The following is a 12,024-nucleotide window of genomic DNA, read 5'->3' on the forward strand; positions in this document are numbered from 1 at the left end:
ATAACAACAAACCTGGCCGGCTGTTAACAGCTGTTCGCGTGAGACAGCCTTTTTAAATCCGGCTTGCCCCAAACGAGCCTCTATATAGCACGGCAATAATTTTATAGCCCGCTATTAAAGGAGTAGAGTTCGAGTCTGCTAAAATGTTAATAAAGGTTGAATGTTAAGCGCTATCTAAATATAACGCCATCATATACGAATCGCTTAACTTTCAAAATCCCTTCACGCGGACATGCTGGCCGACCGATTAGGAAAGTATAGAACAAAAATGAAATGAAGGGTATCGGAGGAAAGCAGCCCACAACAAATTACCTCTAAACTGATAGCTGGCACGATATAACTATCTGTGGTGTTCAATGTCATCATCGGGAAGCTCAGTTGAAAGTTTTGTACACGGAGTATCAGCGGTATCGATCGGAGATTCTCGGTGAGAGAGATGCCTGACCGCATCGGCTCTTGCTTAAATACTGAGTGCCTGCGGTACTTGATTTGAAACGGTGAGTTGTTGGCGCCTTTAATTACACATAGGCCATAACTTTTCCTCGGCGATCGATCATATGGACGGGAACAAGCTTGCTCATGTATGGAAGCTTGACAAGGATCGATACCTCCACAAAAAAATATGATAGGCTAGCCACAAAACATGTAAAAAAAGATTCTTTTACTTCAGTCTTATCTGTGTCTTTGCCTCAACACAAGACAAGACGGAACACACAAAAAATATGCACAGAGGGAAATTGTCTGCGAAAGGACAGGATTAAAGTTAAAAAAAATTGTACTTGTTTTAAAGTTAAATTAAAATTACGTTTTATTACTTATGTTGTACATAGTATAATTAAAAAGAAAAATAAATGAATGAACAGAAATGGGGCTTATCCTTTCAAAAGTTGAGTTGATTTAGAATCAAAGCACGAAAGTCCAAATTTCAAATTAGGTTTATTTTTTGCAGGTCTTTACAAGTCAGGCAAAATAGGTGGACATGTGCAAACAAGATGTTTATCACCATAAGCATCATCAATACGTCCCACTGTGGGCCAAATTTTAGATTCAGGCTTGATGAACAGCTAAAAGGAAAAAATTCAATTTAATTAAGAATGACACACTAACTTATGGGTTTTTAGAATACTTACAGCTGGGAAAGCAGCCTGTTCCCGACTGTAGGGTCTATTCCATTTCTCCGATATCACCTGTGACTGTGTATGTGGCGACATTTTCAAAGGATTCACATTCTTGTCCATATTACCAGCTTCGATCTGGGCAATTTCCTCTCTTATCGATATTAAAGCATCACAGAAACGATCTAATTCCTCCTTATCCTCAGATTCTGTGGGCTCAATCATCAAAGTGCCTGCCACAGGCCAAGACATGGTGGGCGCATGGAAGCCATAGTCCATTAGACGCTTGGCAATGTCCACAGCTTCAATATTTGCAGATTTTTTCAAGTCACGTATGTCCAGAATAAATTCGTGGGCCACCAGACCATTTTTGGGATCCTTGTAGAGTGTTTTGTAATGCTGTTCCAAGCGTTTGGACATGTAGTTGGCATTCAAAATGGCAACTTGGGTGGCGCGCTTCAGACCGCGGCTGCCCATGAGTTTGATGTAGGACCAGGAAATGGGCAAGATGGCAGAACTGCCAAAGGGAGCTGCTGAAACAACACCAAAACTGTTGTCTTCACTGTCCAAGGGACTAATTACTGGATGGCCGGGAAGATAAGGGGCCAAGTGGGATTTGACACCTATGGGACCCATGCCAGGACCACCACCGCCATGGGGAATACAGAAGGTTTTGTGAAGATTCAAATGGGACACATCACTGCCGTAATCACCAGGACGACATAGGCCCACCTGGGCATTCATATTGGCACCATCCAGATAAACTTGACCACCAAACTTGTGGATAAGATCACAAATGTCGGCCACAGTCTGCTCAAATACACCCATGGTTGAGGGATAGGTGATCATAAGACACGATAGATTTTTGGCATGCTCCTCAGCTTTGTCCCTCAGATGAGCCATGTCTATGCTGCCATCGGAGAGAATTTTAATGGGTTCAACTTTCATGCCCGCCATTTGGGCAGATGCCGGATTTGTGCCATGAGCAGATATGGGAATGAGACAAATATGTCGATGGCCTTCGTTACGATGTTCATGATAAGAGCGAATGGCTCTAAGACCAGCATATTCACCCTGAGCTCCTGAATTGGGCTGGAATGAGATTTTGTCATAACCGGTAATCTCACACAGGTCATCTTCGAGTTCCTTAAACATTTGATGGTAACCTTGGGCTTGTTCTACGGGAGCAAAGGGATGAATCTCGGTGAAGTGGCGGAATGAACAAGGCATCATTTCAGTGGTGGCATTTAATTTCATGGTACAGGAGCCCAAAGGAATCATGGAATGCACCAAAGAGATGTCCTTATTTTCCAACTTCTTCATATAACGCACCATGCGCGATTCGCTGTGGTAGGAACTGAAGATGGGGTGGGTTAAATAGGCTGACGTGCGGTAGAAGGGAGACTTTTCAATGGAGTCATTGAGAATATCATTGGCAGCCAAAACTTGATCCAAAGTCTGGCACTTGAATATCCAAAACAAATCGTTGATGTCTTTGGGGCCCACTGTCTCATCCAAGGCCACTCCTAGCGTTTCATCGGCAAAGTAACGCAAATTGATTTGCTTCTCTTCAGCACGCGTTTTGAGTTCCTGCAAGGTCATGTTGGAGCCCAATTTAATGTGCAGCGTATCAAAGAAATGTTTATGCTGCACAGTGTGACCGGCTCCGCGTAGACCAGCTTGTAATGCCAACGCAAAGTGATGAATACGATTGGCAATGGCCTTGAGGCCCTCAGGTCCATGATAAATGGCGTACATGGCTGACATATTGGCCAAAAGCGCCTGGGCAGTGCATATATTACTGGTGGCCTTATCACGACGAATATGCTGTTCACGCGTTTGCAGAGCCAAGCGATAGGCATCATTGCCATCCATATCGCGTGTTACACCAATCATACGTCCAGGCATAAGACGCACCAGATTTTGTTTGCAAGCAAAGAAGCCAGCATGGGGACCGCCATAACCCAAGGGAACACCTAAGCGTTGTGAGGTGCCCACAGCAATATCGGCACCAAATTCGGCGGGAGGTCTTAGCATTGTCAAAGCCAAAAGATCAGTGGCCACCACCACCAAAGTCTGACGTGAGAAAGAGTAGGGGATAGCGATCATAATTCAAGTAAAATCAGGAAACAATACTTACGCCATTTTTCTTGGCTTTTTCGGCAATACTTTCAAAATCCTTAACATCACCAAAAGTATCGGGATATTGCAGGAGAATACCAGAAATATCGCGACTGGCCAAATCCGCATCCTCAATGGGGCCAATTTTAACTTGCAAATCCAAAGCCTCAGCTCGGGTCTGAACCACAGAAAGAGTTTGGGGATGGGTTTTGTTTGAGAGATATAACGTTTTGCGTTTATTGTGACTTTGAAGAGGGAGAGAGAGAGAGAGGAAATGTTATAGTAGAGGTTAAAAATGATTGAAAAACATTAACACTTAAGGAAAAACCCCTAATTGTTATACCCTGCAACGTAGGATGGCAATATACCAATTCCGTCATTCCGTTTGTAACACCTCGAAATATGGGTATAAACATTTTACGCCATTTTAAGTCAATTTATCCATATCCGTTGAACTGTCGAAAGCACGCTAACTTTCATGTGAGTAAAACTAGTCGCTCGAAATTTCGCACAAATACTTTTCATTGAAAGGTAGGTCCGTAGGGTTGGGCCAATCGGTCCATGGTTAGATATATCTCCCATAGAAACCGATGTCCCAAAGTGTATCCAAAATGGCTGAAATTTTGCACGATGACTTCTCTTATGACCTTCAACATCTGTGCCAAATATTATTACACTAACTCGAAGTATAGCTCGAAGTCCTTTTAAGATCCGTCCGTGGGTCTGTCGAAAACACGCGGACTTTCGAAAGAGTGAGGTCACCCGAAATATTTCATATTGATGTAGGTCAGTTGGAATAGCAAATGGGCCAAATGGGTTAATGTGGTTGTCTTTGGCATCCCTATTGGTCCAAAATCTAATAGGACTACAATAAAAACTTATCTCCCAAAACTGACTTTTTGAGCTAATGGAAGGCCCAATTTCTTTTCCACATAAGTGAAATTGGCATGTAATTTTCTGTAATGACTTTCAACATACATGTTAAGTAAGGGCCGTGTTAATCGGTGATCATACATATATATATATTCCATACAAACTAATATCCCGATTAGATTTTTTGAGTACCCGGAAATCGCAATATTTATCCGATTTGGCTGAAATCAGTCTTGATCACCTACGTGTAGTATGTTTTATACAAATGTTCATAAACTACAATGCAACTACCTTTGTTGGGATCATAAATCTATCCCCCTAGGCGACTCGCGGTGTGACACGCCCTCGAACTTATCATCAGCTTTCATTTTAAACTTACCGCGTACACAAGCACATAGCCTCAGCAGCCGCTGTGCCTTCATCCAAAAGCGAGGCATTAGCCACATCAAGACCGGTCATTTCCGATACCAGCGTTTGATAATTCAATAACGATTCCAAACGGCCCTGAGCAATTTCCGGCTGATATGGGGTATACTGTGTAGTCCAGCCGGGATTCTCAAAGATATTGCGGGCAATTGTGTGAGGCACGTGACAATTGTGATAGCCCATTCCAATGTAAGAGCGCCAAATTTGATTCTTCTTTGCAATATCACGTATGCGGACAATCAACTCATGTTCATCTAAGATTTAAATTTTAAAAAATGGAGATAAAAAAATAATTTTAAAAATAACTCTTGGTTTGCAAAATAAATAAAAATCTGAAGGCATGTTTTCCATCTTCTATATTACGCGGTGAGAACCATATTATCAGCATCTCTGAAATTCTATTGGCAATTGACAACATGGTGTTGGCTTGACGTAAACTTTTTGAACTCTTCGCTGGCTTATCTCTGCAATACTCGCCTTGTTATCACTGACGACAAGACCTGCTCGTATATGGGGGGTCTTAAATGGAGCCAACGCCACCAACATCACATACATCATGCCACTACCATCTCAATTGGCATATGAAGTAATTGTACTATCACCAGATTTGAATACTTACTAAGAGGTTTATCCAAACTCAGATCACGATTCAATTGTATTGCCTTGGGGACAGCCTTTTCGGTTAGTTCTGCCAGGGACTGAAACATTGCGCAATTAATGTTTGTTTTTAGTTTTTTTTAAATAAAATTCATGGACTTGCCTTATAGCCTAGGGTATCCAACATGGAGACCACATCGGTTTTCCGGGGCCCTATATGGCGGCTGGGGAAATCTGATTTTGTGGGAAATAAAACGCCATCCACATTGGTGGTTGTGGCCAAGCATCGAAAGCCCAGATTTTTCCAGTTCCCATATTTAGTCAATGTGGGCACATTGCGCGTACACTGTATGGAGAGACGATACATTTTTCACACCTCACTTTTCTTTTTTGCTAAAAACCACCAATCACTTTTCCGTTTTGAAATACAAATGCGCACGCTTTATACTTAGGCCAGGTTTGGCGAACTGTTCCCCTTGAGAGTCTGATACTGACTGACTAAATTCATTTGTCTTGACTAATGATAATGATGATGGGCCATAACGTTATTACTTGCCTTATCAATAACCTAAGTGCGTGTGTCATTTTCTTATCACCCATGCCTGTATAATCTCAACCAGACTCATTGAGTGTATGACGCTCTGAAAGTACGGCTTGGTTTTTTAGTATTACCTGGCTATTGAGCAAAATAAATTCTTGGAAAGTAGCCGGGAATACAAATTGCCTATGTACCTACTTCGCACATATGGCTCATAAATTGCCTAGTTGAAGGCAACAAATTTCGGGCAACAGGTACCTAATAACTTTTAATAGGAAATAAACTACTATATACATATTTAGATCATATGTTGATTTACATACCTACGTGATGTTATTGCATTGTTTTGACTTTTAGGGATTTAAACACTGTTACAACGCGACAACAACACTTTATACGACAGGGGAGAGAGTTTTCTGTAATATACAAGCAAAAAACAAAATATTGTTGACAAGCTGGGCTCTAGCATACAATGAGGAAAACCCGTTATGATTTATAATACAAATCAGCTGTAACGACCAAGCACCTCAGCAGCATGCTGTCACAATTGAAATGTATAAAATCTACAATAGCATGCTGGAACAAAAAAACTGGCAACATTTTTACAATGAAATTATAAGCAACTATTTTTTATATTATGGAACTTGGGCGAATTTCCTATAAAATGTTTGAAGTAAATTCGAAATATATGCATATAAATGGGAGCTACACAAGGTAGTGCACTGGTTTTACTGGTTTTTTTATATTATGAAACTTGGACGAATTTCCTATAAAATGTTTGAAGTAAATTCGAAATATATACACATATATATGGGAGTTACACAATGTAGTGCACTGGTTTGGACTATACCTGGTATGGATTTAGCATATATTGTTACGTCTACGAGGTCAATAAATGTGTTATTACATGCCATGTGCTGTCACTTTCTGTATCCACAAGACTTTCCTTATGTAATCGACATCGGCATTTGTTCTCATATTTATTGTATTACCTGCTCGCTTCGCTGCGCCTTCTTTTACTTTATATGGAACAAAATTATTCTTTGAATATTTATTGTCGACAATTTAAGAGCTTTTAGTGAAATAACATGCTACGAGAATAGTATATGCATATCGCTTGACTAACGGCATAACAATATAAGTGCCTTTATCTGAATCCAAATTGATCTTTATTGGACTGGAATTTTACTCGGAGGGTTTAATGTCATATAAGTTTGGATGTTAGATGTACTCCGTTCTTAAAAGACTTTATTTCAGCCCAATATTCTCATGATGTCCGACTCAGGGGTGTTTCCGAGGATGAGGTGGTCCCATAGTGCTCTTCTCTCAAATAAGGAGAGTTGATTTATAGGCGTCCCTTAAACACTTGGCCCAAAAATGGTTATCAAATTCGTTTTCTAATCTCAAATACATTTCACTTGAGCCACATATTGGCATGGTGGATAAATTTTTACGCTTTGCGCGGGTTTTTTTGGGGCGGTGTCCTAAATACATGGTCCCACATTTGGATATCAGATTCCTATTCTACTCCCAAATACCTTTATATGAGCCTCATGTTGCGATGGTCAGTAAATAATTGCTGTTTGTGGGGTATTTTGGGCAAGGGCTACCCACATAGAAAATTGGTCCCAAAAGTGGGTACCAATTCCGTGCTCTATTCTCCAATACCTTTCATTCGAGACCCACATTGACATGGTCGGTAAATATGGCCGATTTAGGGGTGTTTTAGGCAGTGGGGTGGTCCCCCACACACTTAGCCCTGAAAATATATCAGCATCGTGCTCTAATCTTATTTCAAGTACCTTTCATATGAACCCCATATTGCCATTGGCCTCGAAATTGGATATCAAATTCGTTTTCTAATATCAAGTATATTTCATTTAAACACCTTACTGCAAAAGTCAGCAAATATGTCCGGCTTGGGGTATGGGCCCAAAAACTATCAATATCGAGCCCCACTGTCTTGAAGACCCAAATTGTCTTGGTGAGCAAATACGTCCCATTTGGGGGTTGTTATTGGGATGGGTCGTCCCCTAGACAGTTGGTCTCGAATGGTTATATTAGATTCGTGGTCTACTCCCAAATACCTTGCATTTGAGCCCCATTTGGTATGGGGGATGGGGTGGCCACTCAGTGACTTGCCCCTGAAAATATATATCTGATTCGTGTTCTACTCTAAAATACGTCTTATTTGAGCCTCATATTGCAATGGAATTTGTCCTTATTGTGGGATGTGTTTGGGGAAGGGGTGGACCCCCAGGAGCTTGGTCCCACATTTGGATATCAGATTCGTACTCTACTCGCAATTACCTTTCATTTGAGTCCCATATTGACATGGTTGGTAAATATGTATGATTTCGGGGTGTTTTGGGGGTTGGGGTGGTCCGTTTTTTGTTTACTATGAGAGAGCACACCAAATTTCGGTTATTCCCACCATCCATCTCCAAGATCTGGCGTTTCTGAAAATTAGGATAAGGGGAGGGTCCGCCCCTTCAAATATCAAAAAATGTAGTACCCTATTTTCACCACGGGGTCATTATGCACCATCTGTGAAAATTTCAAGAAAATCTGTTCAGCCGTTTTTGAGTCTATAAGGAAGACACAAACAAACACAAATCTTTTTTTTAAATATTGGGTTGTCTAAAAAGTAATTGCGGATTTTTCATATAGTCGACGTTGACAAATTTTTTCACAGCTTGTGACTCTGTAATCGCATTCTTTCTTTTGTCAGTTATCAGCTGTTACTTTTAGCTTGCTTTAGAAAAAAAGTGTAAAAAAGTATATTAGATTAAAGTTCATTCTAAGCCTTATTAAAAATGCATTTACTTTCTTTTAAAAAATCCGCAATTACTTTTTGGGCAACCCAATATACAAAAATCGATTTGTGTTTGTTTGTTTGAAGATTTTATAGACGTATCACACGATGTGTATAACTTTCAGAGTTGCTATCTTCGAAAATATTGACTGTATGTGTCAGTACCTGTCGTGTGATAGTAGCTTAATCGATTAAATAAGAGCTCCATGAATCGAAAGAAATGCATATTTATGCCAAAATCCATTTTCATAAAATTTCTCATGCGCACCTCACGATGTATACAACTTTCAGAGTTTCCTCATTTGGAAGAACATATGATAGTACATTTTGTGTACTAGCACCTTAACACAAATAGGAAGACGGATTTATATGAGCTTTATACCACAGTGTTGACCTTTTCGGGACCATGGTTAGGTTACGTTATGTTGGCAGTCTACAATCAGACTCACATAGACATTTGATTATATTCTGATACGACGGTGCTCGTGGCTCTGGACCTAATAAGATTTTTCTATACGTTCGGCCATCACACACATTTTTGAGTACATCGCTAAGATGTTGGGAACTTAGACTAGGGGCTGTCCACTGGATGTACACAGCTGTGGTTGGGTCGATTTTTACTTATGGGTGCTTGGTGTGGCATCGGGCACTAGAGAGGCTACGGCGATGGTGAACACCTCGTACTGGCTGTTTAGCATGGTGGATGTCTATTACGGCGAACAAACAGACTTGACGTGGGCTACTATTGCAGCGTAGCACAGGTCATGCGAACGAGATTCTTGGGAACGAAGGCGTCGATTGTCCTGTGGCTGGAGAAGTGCGACCATCTGTCAAAGTACTCTGTCTTACTTTCGTTGCGCTCTCTATTTCTCTCTCATGTCAGCTCTATGAACGCAATGGACCAAGGGTCTCCCAAAGAAGCGGTTGGTAATTGCGAATGTCAGGCGCGTGCCTAAATAGTATTTACGAGTACAAGGTGAACTGCTACTCAGCAAATACCGTTTTTGGAGGTGAATCGCTATCCTTGGGACATGTCGGTTGAAATCATAGTAGCTTAAATACAAATACGTTGCGGAAAATGCGTCGCTACTAGACTAGGATTGATATCAGATACTGCAGATAAGGTTTTTCAGTTTCTGTGCCATATGCACCGGCGTTGCGTTTCTCTCTATTTCATCTCCATGCGTATGCATGGTACAATTAAGAGGTAGCGTCATTAGCACAACAACAAAAATCTACCCCAAACGAAACTACCTTGATTGGCAAATGCCGTAAATTGAAATGTCAAAGTGGTCTCGTCTGTTCTACAATTACCTGGGATAGGTTGTGTCGCGTCAACCAGAGCAGGTGAAATTTTAACTTATCAGAGATTTAATGGCTGCCTGAAAAGACATAACTCCTCCACTACCTCCTACATATACACAATACAGGCAACTTACTCGATAGTTCTGTAAAGTTCACATTGCCTTTTAGTTTGGAACCATCCGTATAGAGGTACATGTGGTTTGGACTACTTTGTGTCTAAACACAAATCTACAGTCAAACTCGTGTCTCGTATTGGAACAGCTATAGTTCAAAGATTCAGATTTCGATAATGTTGTGATGCATCTGCCAATTGACCGATCTTCCAGTAAGGCGGCGTATACAGAATCCTTTACCGAACCAATACACCAACCATGTTTAAGAACAATTAGAGCTAGCGCCACATGCTAGCTCGCTTCCTTAAGCGGGTAAATACCCGGGTATTTACCCATTTATACCCAAAAGCTGGGTATCAAAAAATGCTGATATTAATATATACCGCCTAAAAGTATGCACTGGTAATGTTTCATTGGTATGCCTAGTAACTGTTGACATTAAATAGGGTATGCTGTTTAACACAAATTTAACAGAAATGGCATAGTAGATTTGATAATAATATTGGGAGGAAAGGAGAGTTAAATAATTGTACTTACTTACCTTTATAAAGATAAGAGCTCAACTCATTTAAAACACAAAACCATTTGGCTGTTAATATCTTTTTCATTTTCTTGGAATTTATTTAGATTTCAGAAATATAATTGTTATGCACGTATTGATGTGTACGTTTGTGGTGTCTGAGTGTCTGTGTTGAGTGGCTTGGTGTTTCTGTGTATTCAACTGTAACTTCACACACACACATAAAAGTATGTGCATAGTTGTTGCTTTGCTTTTCTTTGGTTTGCATTCAGCATGTTGCTGTACTACATTAACAGTATCTGTCTATGTATCGTATCATAATAACAATCAATGTAAAGTAACATTTATTTAACATTTTTTTTTCGTGTTTGTTTGTGAGCGAAATTATTAAAAATGAATATCAATTTTCGGGCGGGGGACTTTCTTTTTCTTGCAATACCCATGAAATCTCTTTTCATATATGTATATGTAAAACATGTATATTTGCCTATATATACATATATAGAGAAAGATAAATAGATGGATGTATATAAGAAACTGATGTTTTGTGTTGGTTTTGAATATATTTTATGTATATATATAGAACATTAGGCATTTGTTTTGTTGATAGTTTGGGGATGTAGGGAGTACAGATCAGTACATTATCGATATATTTTTATTTAATTTGTTTTTGTCATTTTTGTAATATATTGTTTTTAGCTATATTTTATTTTTGTTTGTATATATATAATATATATCAGTAGTATAACATTTAATTCATTTCGTCTTATGTGACTTGCTTTAACAACTGCAATCATAATAATAATAATAATTTGTTAATAATAATTATACGTTATATATAATAATATTTAAGTTAAAGAGTTAATAATAAATGTAATTTAAACAAATACTGTAAAGTGTTATTGAGTTATAAATTTTAACTAAATCTCTCTATAGAAGAATATGTCGTAGTATTATGCCGTATAACAATAGTATGCAGGTCTTCTTCATCATATGGGGTTTGGTTTCTGTTGAAGTTTCTTTTTGTATAGTTTTATAGAGTAGAGAGCGTGTTATATATGTATTATTAATAGTTATTAATCAATTGAACAGTTTAAGGATTTTAAGATTAATCATCATCAGCAGCAGAATTAAATTTACAATTTGATTTTGAAATGAGTTTCAATTGTTTTGTTTATTTAAAATTTAGTTTTTTTGTTTTGATTTATCGAAATTTTGACTAATAAGTAAAGCACATTATTTGCGAATCATTTTGCATCCACTGGGGGGAGTAGGTTGGGGGCCAAGTGAAAATTCTTAGTTCATGGCTTACTTGGGCCCAACGACTACGCATATAATTCGTTGATTGGTTCGTGGTGATTTTTTTATTTTTGATTTTTGAAGGGGTGATAATCATGGTGTTGGTTGTGAAGAAGGAGTAGAGTAGAGTAGAAGGTGGTACAATAGGAGAATATATAGAACATAGAGAAATAGAGATCACAACAAAGCATAAGAGAGTTAAACAGGCTGATTATTAAGTTGATTTGTTTCAAGTTAAAGTTGAAGTCAAAGGTGAAACGAACAAATGTCACCAAAACATTTGGCAATTGAATATTTTGAGA

At 39.1% G+C, this 12,024-nt stretch overlaps 2 protein-coding genes across 2 annotated transcripts in view; both read right to left on the bottom strand.

Annotated features, from left to right (window-relative positions):
* Nucleotides 1-779: 779 nt before the first annotated feature.
* LOC106080380 (glycine dehydrogenase (decarboxylating), mitochondrial) lies at nt 780-5,638 on the bottom strand. The gene is made up of 6 exons (XM_013241756.2): nt 5,296-5,638; nt 5,155-5,233; nt 4,489-4,789; nt 3,256-3,481; nt 1,131-3,191; nt 780-1,064 (listed from the first exon to the last, which is right to left on the bottom strand). Exons 1-6 carry the CDS (start codon nt 5,497-5,499, stop codon nt 954-956), a joined length of 2,982 nt encoding a protein of 993 aa, XP_013097210.2. The 5' UTR covers nt 5,500-5,638; the 3' UTR covers nt 780-953.
* Nucleotides 5,639-11,216: 5,578 nt separating this feature from the next.
* The window catches only part of LOC106080369 (microtubule-associated protein futsch), a 47,472-nt gene continuing 46,664 nt past the window's right edge, over nt 11,217-12,024 (bottom strand). The window contains exon 10 of the mRNA XM_013241722.2: nt 11,217-11,748. Coding sequence (XP_013097176.2) covers nt 11,732-11,748 — 17 coding nt within the window. The 3' untranslated portion in view covers nt 11,217-11,731. The remainder of the gene's footprint in view (nt 11,749-12,024) is intronic.

Source organism: Stomoxys calcitrans, chromosome 2, assembly GCF_963082655.1.
Source record: "Stomoxys calcitrans chromosome 2, idStoCalc2.1, whole genome shotgun sequence".
NCBI lineage: Eukaryota > Metazoa > Arthropoda > Insecta > Diptera > Muscidae > Stomoxys > Stomoxys calcitrans.

Coding starts and splice junctions, on each gene's coding strand:
- LOC106080380 (XM_013241756.2), bottom strand. CDS start 5,499: ATGTATCGTCTCTCCATACAGTGTACGCGCAATGTGCCCACATTGACT. Junction 3,482..4,488: donor GCTATGTGCTTGTGTACGCG/GTAAGTTTAAAA, acceptor CCCTCTTCAAAG/TCACAATAAACGCAAAACGT. Junction 3,192..3,255: donor AAAAAGCCAAGAAAAATGGC/GTAAGTATTGTT, acceptor TTCTCACGTCAG/ACTTTGGTGGTGGTGGCCAC.